The sequence below is a fragment of the Onychostoma macrolepis genome, chromosome 25 (genome assembly GCF_012432095.1).
Source record: "Onychostoma macrolepis isolate SWU-2019 chromosome 25, ASM1243209v1, whole genome shotgun sequence".
In the NCBI taxonomy this organism is placed as follows: Eukaryota; Metazoa; Chordata; class Actinopteri; order Cypriniformes; family Cyprinidae; genus Onychostoma; species Onychostoma macrolepis.
This window is the reverse complement of record NC_081179.1, coordinates 12,616,730-12,634,143: the sequence shown is the minus strand read 5'-3', so window position 1 is coordinate 12,634,143 and position 17,414 is coordinate 12,616,730. Positions and strand designations below refer to the sequence as shown.

Sequence of the window (17,414 nt, the reverse complement as noted above, 5' to 3'; positions counted from 1 at the left end):
TCAGAAATACTGTACATTTACATTTTTCTCCTAAATAAATTCTGGTAAATAATATTTCTGGTAAATACTCCTTTAAAAAGTGTTTTTTTATTATAATTTTATTATTAGTACACTAGAACACACTTGCTTCTTGTTGCACTTTACTTTTGCTTTTTCATAGAAATTTCGATTTCGTTTGGTTTAATAAAATATAGTTTAATCAAATACTCTTAAGTAAAATTGTTGATTTCTTTGTTGGAAATTAGTCGTTTAGATTAATCGATAAATTAGTCGATAGATAAAATAAAAATAAAAATATTCATTAGTGGCAGTCCTAATATTGTGATTAATTTTGGACTTGTTTTTTTTCACGTAGGTCAGTAATTTGCTGGTTAAATCCAGCTCTGGACAGCGGGCAACACTGACTGTGTCTTGCCGTGGTGAGGCAGGCTGGAGCTCTGTGGGGCAACAGCAACACATTCGGGAGTTGCTGAATTATAGGCTGAATCCAGAGCCTACCCTCCCTAAGATGGAGGGGGTCACTGAGTTTACCGAATACATATCTGAGACTGTGGATGTACCATCCCCATTTGACCTTCTTGAGCCTCCAACCTCTGGAGGATTCCTAAAGCTGTCAAAGCCTTGCTGCTACATCTTTCCTGGTGGACGGGGGGATTCTGCGCTTTTTGCCGTCAATGGTTTTAACATTCTGATTGACGGTGGCTCTGACAGAAGGTCATGCTTCTGGAAGCTTGTCAGACATTTAGATCGTATTGATTCTATCCTTCTTACCCATATTGGTGCTGATAATCTTCCCGGGATCAATGGACTCCTTCAAAGGAAGGTTGCAGAACAAGAGGAAGAACAGTCTCAAGGTTCAACCACCTACAGTGATTGGATGAAAAATCTGATATCACCCGAGCTTGGAGTTGTGTTCTTCAACGTACCTGAGAAGCTTCGCACATCAGAATCAAATTTGAAAGTCAAGCGAAGCATTGAGGAAGCCTCTCTTACATTGCAATACCTCAACAAGCTAGGAATTAAGCCTGAGCCTCTTTTTCGAGTGGTCAGTAATACCATCGAGCCCATCACTCTTTTTCACAAGATGGGTGTGGGCAGGTTAGACATGTTTGTCCTGAACCCTGTGAAGGACAGTAAGGAAATGCAGTTCCTCATGCAGAAGTGGGCAGGTAACAGCAAGGCCAAGACAGGGATAGTGCTTCCCAATGGAAAAGAGGGAGAAATATCTGTACCGTATTTGACATCTATTACTGCACTCGTTGTATGGCTCCCTGCCAACCCTACAGAAAAAATTATCAGAGTTTTGTTTCCAGGAAATGCACCGCAGAACAAAATTCTTGAAGGGCTTGAAAAGTTGAAGCACCTTGATTTCTTGCGGTATCCGGTAGCCACCCAAAAAGACATAAATTCTGGCGTTTCACCTTCAGCGGTAAAACAAACAAAGCTAAAACAAAGAACTGACAGCAAAGAAAGTCTCAAATCATCTCCCAAGACTCAAGCACCAGCTAAGCCTTTTAAGAAAGAAACCGATGAGCATGAGGATGTATCCATTGTCGACATAAAGAGTGACTCTGTCAATGAGAACAAGATTGAGAAAAAAGAAGAAAAGAAGCACACCAAGCCACTGAAACCAAAAGCAGATGTGGCAGAAAAGAAAAAATTATTGAAGGAGAAATCACTGAAAAAACACCCTAAGGAAAGGGTGTCTAAAATGGATGAAAAGAAAGACAAAGAAAAGAGGGAAGTTAAAAAAGAAAGACGTGAAATTAAAAAAGATGATGCTGTGAAAAAAGATGAGAAAAAGTTTAAAGCCAAGGACACTTCAAAACCAGAACTGAGAAAAATAACTAAACCTGACCTGAAACCTTTTACACCAGAGGTCAGAAAGACCCTCCACAAGGCCAAAACCCAAGGAAAACCCAAAACAATAAAGAGCAAACCTACAACTGCCAAGGTAGAGAGTGCAGAGATTGTGGCCGAACCAGTGGCTGAAAAGATTGAGCCTGAGAAACCTGAAAAAGGGACAGGAGAAGTAATATCTGCTCCATCTACTCCAGAAGATTTAACAAAAGACTTTGATGAAATGAGACCCACTGAAACGACAGATCAATCTGAAGCTCCTAAAAGTGCCCTTACTGTCTCTGAATTACCAGCTGAAAGAGACAATGAAACTTCAGATGTTGCAGAGGAGCGAGAACAAGTTCATGTTACAGAAACCGATATTGTGGAACAAAAAACTACAGAGAAAGCAGCAGCACCATCAGCAGAAATCCAAGAAGTGCCATCAGCAGAAGTGAAAGAACAACAGGATGAGACCCAAACATTAGAATTAGAGAAATTTGAGGATGAGGGTGCTGCAATTGAAGATGAAGATGAGGAGGAGGTTGAGATACAGCCTGTTAAGAAGACGACAGATGAGGAGGAGGAGGAAGACATGGGAATAGGAGATGAAGAGGATGAAGGAGCAGCAAAGGAAACCAAAGATTTAGAGGGCATGGACAGAAAACATGAAATTGAGGAAATGGAGAAGCAAAAACAAGTGGAGGAAAGAAAGACTGAAGCTGAAGAGGAGCAGTTTGAAGAAGAGGATGTGATTGAAAAAGCTGAGCTAGAGGAGGCAGAGGATTTGGATGCCATTGCAGATGAAGAAATAAAGGATTTCTCTGCTGAGAAAGTCAAGGAAGAAGAGGATGCATATTTGTCAAACGTTGGAGGTGTTACAGCTGGCATTACCTCTACAGCCCAAGGAGCTGCAGCAGCAGAAAACTTATCATACATTCAGGATGAAACCATCCCTGGTTACTCTGAGACTGAACAGACCATCTCAGATGAGGAGATCCATGAAGAAGCAGAGGACAGGATACCACACCTTCAATATGAGGTTGGTAGCTATGATGTCTCCGTCCCAGACCAACCAGGCTCCTTTGATGCCATCCATGGAATGAGAGAAATGCAAGCTGCTGCAATGGGCAATGGAACAGACAAAGTATTGATTGGTGCACAGGAGCCACCTATTTCCATCTACACCAGCATACTTGCAGCACCACTAGCTGAAGAAGAACATGTTTCTTCAGCAACATCTATAACAGAGTATGACAAACTGTCTTCTTTACCCACTTCTGTTGCAGAAGATCAGTCAGTGGCATCCGTCACAGCACCTCAGACTGAAGACACTGGAAAAAGTTCCCTTGTCTTGGATACTGTTCAACCGGTTACCCAGACAGAGGCCACCCAAGGAAAAGACTACCTACATTCAGCTGGAACCATCTCACCAACATCCTCCTTAGAGGAAGACAAGTGTTTCAAATCATCTCCCTCTGATGAATCTCCACCACTTCCCTTAGAAGGCAAAACTGAGGGAATTGAGATGGCTGTCCATTACGGTGATGAAGAGGAGGATGAATATGAGGATCAAACACCAAATGTTGACATTTCACTTGGAAAGTTACAAGAATCATATGCCTCACCTGATAAACTTGAACACAAGGAGAAAGAAATGGACAAACCCAAAAGTCCTGTGCCTTTAGTTCCTGATACTTCATCTGATGAAAAATCCTCACCACCTGAGATGGAGCAGGCATCAGTATCACCTTCTAGGGAGGACTCATCTTTTGAAGTACAAACAATACTCTCCTCCCCAACGCACAGTGTTTCTAAGCTTCCTGTTACTGAGGCTAGTGTTTTTCCAGATGTGGAAGACCGATGCATTAGCCCTGATGACAGCACTGTAAAAATGGCTTCTCCTACACATTCTGGACCACCTAGTGCGTCTCACTCTCCCCTCAGAATGTCACCCGTGGAAGGGAAGGATAAAGTCCTCCTTAAAGAGACTCATCAAGAACCAGGAGTGCCAGTTAGCCCCACTAAAATTGAATCTGAAAAGGAGAGTGTAAAACAAAAACCTAGTATTTTAGATGAGAAAGAAATACCTCAAGCAGAGGAGGAAGAAAAGGATAGAATCCAGGAAGCAACCTCTGCACCATCCCCACTTGTTGATGACTTATCAGCTAAAAAAGAAAGCCTACCAGTTCTACCATCAAAAGAAATAAGTGATACAAAGGTAATGCCTGATCCAAGTGTTGAAAAGAAGGGCGAAGTTGAAGAGGACTTAAAAGAGAGCAGCAAGGCTGTAATTCTTGAGGATAAAGATACCAAATTATCTGATGATCGTGACGTTGAAGAAACTTTAAAATCGTCTACAGACAAAGAAGAGAAAAGAGAGAAGGAGAAAGAAAAGGACGGTGAGAGAGATGACACTGAAGGGAAACATAAGGAGGAAGACCAATTATTAAAGTATGCAGAGGTTACAGATAAAGGTGATGTAATATCAGAACCAGAAAAAGCAGCATTGCCCTCTAAAGAGGATTTTGATAAGAAAAATGCTAATGAAGAAGAGCTTCAAGGAAAGATTTTTCCAACAGTTCTGGAAAGTTCTGAGATAAAAAAACAGGAGAAAGAAGAAGAAGAAATTCAGCCAGAGAAAGCCAAAATATCTTCTAAATTGGACAAGGAATCCAAAGAGAAAGATCTGACTGATATATCTTGTCAGTCCATAGAAAGCCCAGATATCAAAGCAGAAACATCAACATCTCCTGAAGTAGCCAAAGCATATATGGAGACACGAGACACTGTAGAGAAAGATGTGACACCTAAACCGGAAAAGACCTCTGAGCAGAAATCTGAATCAACTGATATTACACCTGAACAGGTGGCTTTGGAGGAAACTGATTCATCTGTCTGTACAAGCCAATTTAAGGAAGACACAGATGGCCTCCAATCTCAAATACAACAATTAAGTGAAAAAACAGATGTTACACTGAAAGACGAAGAAAAGGTAGAAAGTAAAAGTGAGGCTGAGAAAATGATCTCAGCTGCCAAAGAACACGAAGACTCCCTCTCAAAACCAGATGTTCAATCTACAGAGATGCATGTAGAAGTGTCCATTATAGAGAAGGACATGTCTGCTAAAGATGATCAAGAATCTAAAGGGATGTCAGCACAAGAGATGAAACCTCATACATTAGAGGCAACTCTAAGTGAGACCGAAATTACTCGTAAACAAGACGAAGACTTAAAGGAGAAGCTATTGGAAGAAACGCAAACCACACAACATTTGGAAAAAGCAGATGTATCATACAAAGAAGAGCCTCAAATAACACATTCCGTCATTTCACAGGACACAGATGAAACTAGCCAAGATATGGAAACTGTAGTGGACACTAAATCCAAAACACAAGTTTCCATTTCAGACAAAATGGATTCCTTACCGATATTAGACCAAGAACCTAAAGACAAACAACCAGAATTGAGCCAAGTTTTGCTGTCTGAATCTGAGAAATTAGATTTGTCCTCTAAAGATGATCAAGACCAGAAAAACAAAGAGTTTGTGCTAACTAGCAAACCAGATGAAGAGTCTACAGAATGTCAGACTTATGAAAAAAGAGATCCGCATACTATCTCTAAATCTGATTTTGATTCTGAAGTGAAGAGTGGACCCCAGACAATAACACCAGAGAAAGAAGATGTGCAAGCTAAAGAGGATGAAATAAGCAAAGGCATATCTGTCAAATCTGAACAACCAGTTGAGTTTGAAGACATTTCCCCAAAACCGTATGAATCTAAAGATAAGTGTGTGGAGGATACTCAACTTCAGATATCTACAGATCAATCAGTATCTGAGAGTGCCACTACTAAAACCGACCAACAGTATGAAGAAAAACACACTGAAAAGATTGAAACTGAAGAACCTCAACCAAGCATGGCGACAGATGTGCCATCTGACACAAAACAAGAACTTAAGGCAATATCTGTGGAAGAAAAGCCAGAACAGATTCCAACAGAATCAAAAACTGTGGATTCAAAATCAGAACACGATACTTTAGGCACACTGAAGAAAACAGATCTTCCCATTGCAGAAGATAAAACAACTGATTCGAAAGTAAGCAAAGAGCCTGAGGAGAAATTAATGAAAAAAGATGCATCAAAATTGGTGTCAGATGAATTAGACAGCAAAATGGACTTGGGAGCCAAACCGAAATCTTTGGTAGAATCTTCAGAACAAATGTTTGAGACCTCAGATCTGAGTTGTAAAGAAAAAGTGGAATTGAAAGATGAACCTAAAGGAGATATCAAACAAGACGCATCATTACATGAAACAGATACGTTCCCATCGTCAGACATTGGATTCAAATTAAATTTAGATTATAAAGAAAAGTTCATTGAAGAAGCCTCCTCAACTGTGGAGAAAACAAAAGACACCAAGTCAACCTTTGAAACTACATTTCCAACCAAATTTTCAGATGAAGATGAAAGTACTGAGGAGGATGAAGGAGATGCTGTTTGTATGGGAGGGGCTGGTTCAAGACCATTATCAGTGGAACCTTGGAAGTATGAAGAACCAAAGGCAAGCAGTTCTGAGACAAGCATGAAAAAAGAGGAAACTGTGGCCCATTTAGAAAAAAAAGAGTTGACTAGAGATTCCAGTGGAACATCGCCTGAACCAGAGAAGGAGTGTAAGATGGATACCACATCACTTACACCTTCTACTACAGATACAAATACTAAAGCTGTCTCCGAGACTCTAACTGAGAGCAAACCAACAAGTATCACACTGCCCAGCTCTGACAGTCAGGCAAGTGTTGAAGATGACCAACATGAAACATTGCTTTCTTCAAAGGAAGCTGTAAAACCTGAGAAGGAGGCTGAGAGGGAAAGGGAAGGAGAACGAGAGATTGCCTCTCCAGGGTTAGAGTCACATTCTGATTTTCAAAAGACTGGCACTGGCACTGATGAGAAATGTGCTGAAAAGTCTGATAGTGAGAAAATGAAATCTGATGACAAGATGACTTATGAAGTGGAAAAAGAAAGCTATGAAGCCTCTAAATATGAGCCATATGAAAAGCCTGTTTCAAAAGACACTGAGAGAGGAAGAGAGGAAGAGGACCAGTATCCTAGTCTGGATAGAGATTTAGATGACAACAGAAAAACAAGTCAGGCCACTTTGCTTGGAGCTGCTTGTTCAGTAGAGGAACAAAGTGATGAAGAGCCAGTGTCTTTCAGCAAGGTTGATTACCAGACCTCACCAGTTATTCACAGCAGCCACAGTGCCTACTCAGAGCAAGACAATAAAGAGCGATACCAAGAAGAAGAACTGGTTAGAGAAGAGAGACCAGATCTTTTTGTCGACAATAATCTTACATATGACAGCAAAGCCACTTCGGCAGCAGGTTCAAGCTTGTTTGCCTCAAGTGATTTGCAAGACAAATCAGAGAAATTGGAAAGAGAAGAGAAGGAGAAGGAGAAGGAGGACACACATTCTCCTCTTCAAGGAAAAGATGATGGAAGTCGTGTTAAACTGCCAGATAAAGAGCCATGTATGTCTGCTTCCAGCCTTTCAAAACCTGATACACAAGAGAAAGACCATAAAGCAGAAGATACACTGGCAACGCCTCATGCAGAGGACCTGGACAAGACCAAAACCCATGTGACTGAAGCTTCCCCTCCACAAGGGCTTTTTTCATCGTCACAAGATAAAAGTCTTCAGAGTCTAACAACTTCATCAACATCTGCTTCCGATGAGAAAAAAATGGAGAGTCCAGTCTCAAGTGAAGGTAACAAAGATAAAAACAAACTGGATTCAGCTGAAAGCCAAAGTGACCCGTTTTCTTCTGGTCGATACTCGCCACCTGAAAAGGATATGCTTCCTGCCAGGTTATCACCTGAAGATCCCAGCACCGCCAGTCCTGGTTCTTCAGGTCAATCCATGAAAGTCGATGACAACGTTCTTGCACTTGAGTGCACTGGAAAAACAGATTCTCTTTCCAGCAAGTCATTGACTGTGAGTGCAGAGACAGATGAATGCTTGGTCAGAAGCCAAAAAATATTAGCAGAAGAAGAGGATGATTATGAGGAGGAGGAAGAGGAAGATGCAAGTGACTTGGACATTGAAAAGGGTGCCAGAGAGATGTCTGAAAAAGAGTCCAAAGAAGCATTTGATACCATGACTATATCTAAACCACTCGAATCAAAACAAGAAGATACTACTGGTTCCTTAGCATCTGGAGCATCTGCAGAAAATCTACAGACAGATACAACTGGAGATTCATCCACAAAAAAGTCCCCACAACAGAGCCTTTATCAGTACCTGCAGAGCACAAGGATATAATCAGCAAGGAGGATGAACAGTCCAAGAAAAAAGATACTGGTTCAGTCCAATATGACATACCCAAACCCAGCGATGACAAACATGAGCCACAGAAAACGTCTGATAAAAAGCCTGAATTGACTGAATCCCAAGCTGTTGCTCAATCAGCCATGTCTGATGCAACTTACTCATCATCTTCTTCCTTTAGTTACTCTTCCTCAACGTCTGCATCATATTCAACTGGTCAACACCTTGGAGAAGGCCTAGAAACATTAATTAATGTTCCTAGTGTCCAACTACGATCAGATGGAGACAGTATATCATATGAATACTCATCGCTAAAAGAGGAAGAGTCGCCCATTATGGATTTACCATGTTTAAAAAAAGATGAATACATGGAAGTCACAGACCGAATGACACCTGCTACAACTACAGCTGAATCAATATCTAGTCTTGCCAGGTTTTCTCCTCTCAGTCCCTTGGAGGAATCAAAATCGTTTCTTCAAGATCAAACATCATCAGCAGAGGAAAAGTCAGAGGAGGATATGTCAAGCATCATATCTGACAGGGATCATGTCTCTCTTCCTAAACATGTAGCAGAGCCACATTCCTCAAAATCACCCGAATCAGCAACTTCTGAGCATGCAGCTCACCCAACTGAGGAGGCATCTGTGACAGCTCTTAAGTTTGACATTGCACCTTTGGAGAAGGCTGACTCTACAGACAAACAGTTGCAGGAAAAATCCTCTGATGATGAGCCAGAGGATAACAAAAGCAATTTTGAGGAAGGAACCTTACCATGTAGAATTGAATGTGAAAAATCTTCAGCTACTGAAAAATTAAGTACAGCATCTTTACCAGAGCAACATGCTGATGTAAAACCCTCAACCACAATATTACATTCATTTGATCTGAAAACCACAGATGAACCAACAGAAATGACTGGTTCTCAAAAGGTGCCAGTCACAACATGTGGGCCTCTCAGTACTAACACCCAAAGTGAACAAAGTATGAAGCAAGAAGGGGCAGAGAAGTCTGAGGAAATTAAAGACTTGCCTGAAAAAGGACAGGAGGGGGTTGAAATGAAAGAAGCAAAAGTTAGCAAAATGGAATATGAAGAGGAGCGTGAGACAGAGAAGAAAGAAGGAGTAAAACATAAAGCAATGGAGGAAGAACAGATACAACCTGAAAAGACGGTCGAAGTGAAGTCAGAAAAGATGGGAGAGAGCCTAGATGATGGCAAGAAGTCAGAGCAGCAGAGTGATAGTGAAGGGAAAATTGAGCAGTCAAAAGTAAAGAAAGAGGTAGAACAAATTGAAACAACTGTAGAAAAGGAATGTCAAGAAAAAATGGAAGAGAAGAAAGAGCAAACAGAAGAAAAGATGATGGAAAAAGACAGCAAAAAATCAGATACAGTTGAGTCCAGCCAGCATAGTGCCTTTGCGTCCACAATGCAACATGAAGATTTTGTATGTCTAAAGGCTCCACCTGGCTATGGAGAAGATGTTTATGAGGGTATAAAGGAGGAAAAGAGGGATGAAGAGGAGGAAGAGACTTATGATTCAAAAGAACGTCCACCAACTCCACTATCAGGAGCACAGGCTTGTTATCCTGAGGTCTCCAAGAAGTCAGATGAGGAATTCACTCGACCCTCTGATCTTGGTATGGAGGCCATGTCCTCACATTCACCTTCGCTCTTCAAACAGCGCAAAGGAGATATCTCTCCATCCTTCATTAATCCAAGCCCACATGAACTATCGAGTGAGGACGGAGATGAAGATGCTAGAAGCGATCATTCAAGGGATGATGATGGTGATGAGCGTGAGCAGCACTCTGTCAAAAGGAGATCTCACAAGCAGCAGCATCGTCATCCCCACAGTCACCAAGAAGATGGTAAGGAGGGATCGCACAGTATCCCGAGTGGTACATCGACTGGGCATGGCATTATGCTAGCAGGGGAGGAAACTCCTCCCACATCTCTGAGCGAGTCACTACCATCTCAGTCTGACTCAGATGTTCCTCCAGGGACTGAGGAATGTCCTTCAATTACAGCAGAAGGGAACCTTGATTCTGATGAAGACGCAGAACATCTACCTGTGGACAAAATGTCTGCAGCTGGCGGCAGCGGAGGAAGTCATCATTCCTCCTCCCCGAGGAGTCACGATCCCCTGCCCATTCCAATGAAAGACCCTCTTCCTCACCCTCCACACCCTGATGTGTGCATGGTGGACCCAGAGGCTCTTCTTAATGGCCAGACCCACACTGAACGACCAGTGAAGAAAGACCTAAAAACAAATAGAGGCTTGAGGAAGACACTAGGAAAGTCTGCATCGCCAGGGCGTAAAGGAGATACAAAAAGCAGGAGATCTAGTACCCCTGTGAAGCAGACATCTAAAGACTCCTCACCTCATGATCTTAAAAGAAAAGATTCGGAGAAGACTTTTCGTTTGTCCAAAATGTCTGAGACACAGGGATCCAGGGGAGACATCTACAACCCAGGAAGAGGACTGGTCAATGGTGTTAAGAGTAATACAGGTACAAACATGCATGACACATTAGTACCATGTCGGTTATCGAGTAATGTTAGAGATTTTAATAATTTATCAGTCAATACTGGATATTTAACCGTGCATGTTAATATACCTATCCACCTTTTTCTTCCTGTAAAAATGGGCGTGGACATTTGTAAATTTTATGGGCCTGGGTTCCGATTTCATCCGCGTCCAGCTATTTTTAGCTGTACAAAAATTTTGCTGCTTGATATTGAAAATTGGCGTGTCTTACCATATTATTTTAATGTACTCTCTTAACTTTGAGCGGACTGGTTTGTAGTGCAAACAGTTTTACCGTTTACTGCACGTTGTCATTCTTCTCGTTATTTCCCTGTAGCGGCTAATGAACCAAAAGTCTTGCCCATAGGCTTACTTCCGCATTGAAGAAAAAGGTGGATATTTACATTTACATTATCTCCACTGTCATGTAACACTCACTTAAATTAACTCTTCAAAAACTCTATTTAATGCTGCCAAAATGAACATCCATTTTTCATACTGCACTCTTTTAGAAATAAAGGTACAAAAGCTGTCACTGGGGCGGTACCTTTTCAAAAGGTACACTTTTGTACCTATTAGGTTCAAATATGTACACTTTAAGTACTAATATGTACTTTTAAGGTACCAAAATGGACCCTTTAGGTACAAACATGTACCTTTTGAAAAGGTACCGCCCCAGTGACAGCTTTTGTACCTTTATTTCTGAGAGTGTGTACATTATAATGTTGATACCTAAATTCACTTGTAGCATTTAAAATAACTGATTTTTGTTTTTAGTGCTTTTTAATTAGTGTTTTTAATTTATTTAGACAAACTAGTACGGATTTTTTATGTTGTCCGTTTATCGGCAATCAACCATAACATGGAAGAAGTATCAGTAAAATCCAGACAAATATCTCAGCAATGGTTCTTCGTTAAACCACACATGCAAATAACCAGTGGTATATTCTTTTAGGCTCCAACCTGAAATCCAGCGCTGGGACTCCACCTGGACCACCCATCTACGTCGATCTAGCTTACATTCCCAACCACTGCAGTGCTAAAAATGTTGATCAAGAATTCTTCAAGCGAGTGCGAGCAGCATACTATGTCGTCAGTGGAAATGACCCAGGCAGTGGTGAACCCAGCCGTGCAGTTCTAGATGCACTCCTAGAAGGGAAAGCACAATGGGGCACTAATCTACAGGTATGATTTGACTTTACACTAAAATGAAATGTATGGATGTATGTTTGTTGTAGTAATCCCCTAAAACAGGGGCTTTCAAACTGGTGTCTAGGACACAAGGGGGTACTAGGAAGTATGCAAAAAAAAAAATCTTTTTTTTTTTCTGGGCTGTCAAAGTTAAAGTGCACTCTCAAGATATTGATTAAACGTTGTTTAATGTAAGGGTTGAAAACCCCTGTCCTAAGGTCTTACTTGAAAGCAAAAACTGCAATTCATAGTTAATCTGACCATCTTCTTCTCATCTAGGTCACTTTAATCCCTACACATGACACAGAGGTAACTCGGGACTGGTATCAGCAGACCCATGAGAAACAGCAGGACCTGAATATAATGGTCTTGGCCAGCAGCAGCACAGTGGTCATGCAGGATGAATCTTTCCCAGCCTGCAAAATAGAATTTTGAATTGGTTTTCTATTTAGAGCTTTCCATTCATTCCTCATTCATTTCTAATCTTTTAGGTTTAGATGGGTTACTCCACCCACAGCCTTCCATCCGCTGCCATTTATAGTTTGTATTCAAATCCTCAAAAATTCAACAAAATCCTAGTGCTGTCAAAAGACTTTATTATAAGCTTTGGTCCTGAATCTATTGTACATTTTTGATTGCATCTGCAAAGCTTTGGCAGAAAACTGAATGTTCACTTGCTAGCTGCTATGAAATAATAATATATTGTTCAAATAGGCTAAAGTTGTATTACAAATTGAGTTTTCTCATATTCTTTAACATAACTTAGAGACCTGCCTGTAATTTGAATTCGAAGCACAAAAATGCCCTCTGTGAATTGGTTAAAACATCATCTGATTAATGTTTCACATCCTTTATCATCAATTTTAGCAGACATACCACATATAGACACAGTTGCCTGGGAGAACATACTTTATACAATAGGTCACAAGGCCTTAGAGCAAACAACCTCTGAGAACAGACTCGAAAAAAGTTCAGAGTAGCTGTCTTGTGAGCTACGGTTACAATGAGGCTAGACAAGTCTCCCCATGAGATCACATACCAGCAGATGAGTGAAAAAAGAAATAACTGTACTCTAAATTGCTAATCCAAAGAGGATTTTTGCCAAATCGCAATTCTTTCAAATGCCGATTTACAATATCAAGCATAATCCAAGATTTGTGTCCCTTAGGTGACAAAGATGGATCATTCTCTATTCAAACATCTAAGCGGTCCAGCAGTTTTATCTCAATAATGTGATTGTAGTGAAGACTGTACATGTATATGTAAATGGTTTTAAGAGTAAAGCAAAGTAGATGGCATCTTTACAAACTACTAACCCACTGATATGACTAGGCTCTAATATGATCACGTGACTCAGGATATAGAAGGCAAAAGGTTATTGAAAGAATAAGTGTGTTGCGTTTTTTCAGTATTGCAAGTACTGTACTAAAGCATGCTGCTCTCTAGCTTGGACTAAACGTTGTTAGTATATTAATTTAGTGATCTGTTTTGGGGATCTGTTGTGGTCCAGATCTCTTCAAAAGCAAACTATTTACGAGCAGCTTGAATACCATCTGCCCATTAACTGAGTAGACCACCATTAGAGTTGCCAATTACATGATGTTCTGTTGCTTGAGTGAAAATGACAGAAATTTAAATGTGGCCACTTTAAGACCAACAACAATAATAACGCTTCAAATAATCCGTTTTATATTTTGGTGTTCAGACTTGTGACATGCTGAATGTTTTGTTTGTGTGTTGTTGATATACTTGACCTGATTTTTTTTTCCCCCAAGCTGAGATTCTCTGGCTCACAAGCACTTTAGGTTTAACTTGTTTGAAAGGAAAACTGGTGGAAATTACACTAATTGTACACTAAAATGTAGCAGTCGAGACATTAGTTATAGAGAGACTAATCAACAGAAATGAATATTTGTTTCATGGTTGCTGTGAGAGTAGACAGTGAGGGTTACCCTCATGTGCCTTTTGTGTGTTGTTTGACAAAGAAAATGCTGAGTTATTACATACTTATACATATGCACATACACACACACACACACACGCACGCACACACACAATATGTCTACTAACATTCATTTTGGGTTAACTGAAATTAGAAATTCTTTATAGCCTTACTTCTTTAGGTTTATGCTATTAAAGTTTAAATTGACTGAGAAGTGTGAGTATTACCAAACAGCAGGCGTTTATAATAATTACATTATGTTGCATCAAGTATGATTGCACTTTTCTAAAATGAAGTCAGTTTGGTAGATAGGCATCATCATGTAAATAATTAAGTAACATTTTTAATTTATTTAAAAACAAATATAAAAATTTCAATTAAAATGACTGATCAATATTTGGCGATGTGGACAAGAACTACTTTAGCTAGTTATTATCTAAATTAAATTGTATGGTGGTCTGTTATTGAGAACAAACACTCTAGAACAGGAACAGTTTAAGATACAATTTTGACTTTTGTTGCTAGTATTAATACATTAATTGGCATTTCTATAGCTTACATCTTTATAAATAGGAAAAATATGAATTCAACCTAACCTGAAGTTATATCATTTACAAAACAAGCTAACAATTAGTGTTTCTGTTTGCACTGGAGGCAAGAAAAACTAATTAGAAATCTGTCTTTGGCTTGGTTTGACAGTGGCTCTACATTTTCAGTTACATTGTGAACAGTATCTTCAATAGCAAACCATCAAGGCCTCATTGGTAAATGCACAATTGTTTTGTCCTTGAAAAGCAGCAGTGCCATCACCCATGCTGTTAGAAAACAAGCTCTGAAACACTGCACCCCTAACCCTAATCCAGTATATTCGCAGTGAGTGGATAGTTTTTAGTGTGTCTTGATTTTTTTTTTTTTTTAATGTAAAATCAGCTTTAAGCATTGCAGTAGACTTAATTTTGTGTTATTTTAATCTAGATTTAAGTTCTCTCAGAGAAGCTGTCTTTGAGATGGTCAAAGTGACAGGGTCTTTGTGTACGTTTACTTGCTGAGAACGCACAGGTTAGCAATGGTGGTCAAAGCCTAAGAACCTAGCTGTAGAGCCTCAAAAAGCCTTGAAGATTACACTAGTTTATTGGATAGATACACAATTATTCGCAAAAACCACACCCAATTCCACCAGTGTACGCAAACCCACACTGAGACCAAATTCTTTGTTTTTTCCTAGAAGGATTGTTAAAATGGGCTGAATATGTACTGTATGTCATATGGTGTGGATATATTTTCATATTTGAAAACATGAGTGTTTTATTTCAAATACTTGGCCTTAGTAACAAGTACTATATGGTCTTGTTGATTAGCTGTGATTTCTTTACACAAAATTAGTTTTGTGTTAAAGATGAATGCACTAACTTGAAATAATATTTTTGAATGTAAAAGTTGCTTTGCTGGATGCTGCTTGAACAAAGAACTAGCAAAATATGCACATGGAACAGTGAACCTCAGAAAATGGGTCACAGAAAGAACTGGTTAGAATCGTGAGTGACTCATGACAAAATATTACATGTTCAGCTGTTGCTGATTTTAGTACAGATACATAACTCTCTTGAAAATAAGATTCAAAAATTTTGGTTTGCAGAGGGCTGTTTCACAACTAACATACAGAAAATGGAATATACTATAGACGTGAGGTTTCCTCCTTTACACTTAAAAAAGCCAAAATAGAAATCAAAACAAATGGCGAACCTGTACATAAATCAAAATAGCTGACGTGGTCATTTATGTGAAATGCTTTCTTTTCAGAAAGTTCTATGGTCATTGTAATTCTAATTTCCTAAAGGTAAAAAAAAAAAAAAAAGAGAAAAAAAAGACTACTTAAAGTACCTCTACAAATCTCTATTAGTTCAGTTTAATTCTACATCAAATGCATCATCATGTGATGGATTCATTTGGCCATATGTCATGTATACGTATCCATATTTGCATGTGACCTTATTAGTTATACTCCTGAATGTAATCGTTTAATAATCAGAATTAAAACTATTTTAAGATGATATATTTGAAGCTAATTGTCTTTATGGTACTGAAATATGCATATATTATTGGGCTTGGCTTCTGTTTGCCCTAAGATGTTGTCAAGAAGATGCTGTGATATTTCCTCGTTCTTTGGCGCTGTATGAATCTTAGTTCTCTTCTTCTTTAGTGCAATATTCAACATTCTGTCTTTAAAAGCTCAATGCAAAAGTAGATTTCTGCTGATTTACTGTAAAGGGAACCATCCTGGTGATCATCAATAAAAAACATCAAAATTTGGAAAACTCTTTCTGTGTGGATCTCTTTATTAATTTATTTTCCACTTAAAACTTGTGGAACTGTTTGAGCACTGTTGATTCCATAAGTTTTGTTTTGTTTTTTCCCATAAGGAATTTCATAAAAGGTTTTCATCATGAATTCGCTGTTAAACCTGAATATTTAAAAATTATATTATATTATATATATATATATATATATATATGGTATATACAGTGAGGAAAATAAGTATTTGAACACCCTGCTATTTTGCAAGTTCTCCCACTTAGAAATCATGGAGGGGTCTGAAATTGTCATCGAGGTGCATGTCCACTGTGAGAGACATAATCTAAAAAAAAATCCAGAAATCACAATGTATGATTTTTAACTATTTATTTGTATGATACAGCTGCAAATAAGTATTTGAACACCTGTCTATCAGCTAGAATTCTGACCCTCAAAGACCTGTTAGTCTGCCTTTAAAATGTCCACCTCCACTCCATTTATTATCCTAAATTAGATGCACCTGTTTGAGGTCGTTAGCTGCATAAAGACACCTGTCCACCCCATACAATCAGTAAGAATCCAACTACTAACATGGCCAAGACCAAAGAGCTGTCCAAAGACACTAGAGACAAAATTGTACACCTCCACAAGGCTGGAAAGGGCTACGGGAAATTGCCAAGCAGCTTGGTGAAAAAGGTCCACTGTTGGAGCAATCATTAGAAAATGGAAGAAGCTAAACATGACTGTCAATCTCCTCGGACTGGGGCTCCATGCAAGATCTCACCTCGTGGGGTCTCAATGATCCTAAGAAAGGTGAGAAATCAGCCCAGAACTACACGGGAGGAGCTGGTCAATGACCTGAAAAGAGCTGGGACCACCGCTTCCAAGGTTACTGTTGGTAATACACTAAGACGCCATGGTTTGAAATCATGCATGGCACGGAAGGTTCCCCTGCTTAAACCAGCACATGTCCAGGCCCGACTTAAGTTTGCCAATGACCATTTGGATGATCCAGAGGAGTCATGGGAGAAAGTCATGTGGTCAGATGAGACCAAAATAGAACTTTTGGTCATAATTCCACTAAACGTGTTTGGAGGAAGAAGAATGATGAGTACCATCCCAAGAACACCATCCCTACTGTGAAGCATGGGGTGGTAGCATCATGCTTTGGGGTGTTTTTCTGCACATGGGACAGGGCGACTGCACTGTATTAAGGAGAGGATGACCGGGGCCATGTATTGCAGATTTTGGGGAACAACCTCCTTCCCTCAGTTAGAGCATTGAAGATGGGTCG

The 17,414-nt window shown here is 39.6% G+C and overlaps 2 protein-coding genes across 3 annotated transcripts in view; both read left to right on the top strand.

The window, feature by feature from the left end:
- The window catches only part of LOC131534396 (microtubule-associated protein 1A-like), a 32,774-nt gene extending 24,596 nt beyond the window's left edge, over positions 1-8,178 (top strand). For both annotated transcript variants that reach the window (XM_058767227.1, XM_058767228.1), the window contains one exon: positions 356-8,178. In XM_058767227.1, the coding sequence (XP_058623210.1) occupies positions 356-8,164 (7,809 nt within the window). In that variant the 3' untranslated portion in view covers positions 8,165-8,178. The remainder of the gene's footprint in view (positions 1-355) is intronic.
- Positions 8,172-16,146, top strand: LOC131534401 (microtubule-associated protein 1B-like). Its single transcript, XM_058767247.1, has 3 exons — positions 8,172-10,678; positions 11,651-11,880; positions 12,166-16,146. The coding sequence occupies exons 1-3, from the start codon at positions 8,314-8,316 to the stop codon at positions 12,319-12,321; spliced, it is 2,751 nt and encodes a 916-aa protein (XP_058623230.1). The 5' UTR covers positions 8,172-8,313; the 3' UTR covers positions 12,322-16,146.
- Positions 16,147-17,414: the final 1,268 nt, after the last annotated feature.

Excerpts from the sequence above, each read along its gene's own strand:
- LOC131534401 (XM_058767247.1), top strand. The coding sequence starts at position 8,314 with ATGTCTGATGCAACTTACTCATCATCTTCTTCCTTTAGTTACTCTTCC. Across the intron at positions 10,679-11,650 it reads TGGTGTTAAGAGTAATACAG|GCTCCAACCTGAAATCCAGC; the intron begins GTACAAACATGC and ends ATATTCTTTTAG. Across the intron at positions 11,881-12,165 it reads AATGGGGCACTAATCTACAG|GTCACTTTAATCCCTACACA; the intron begins GTATGATTTGAC and ends CTTCTCATCTAG.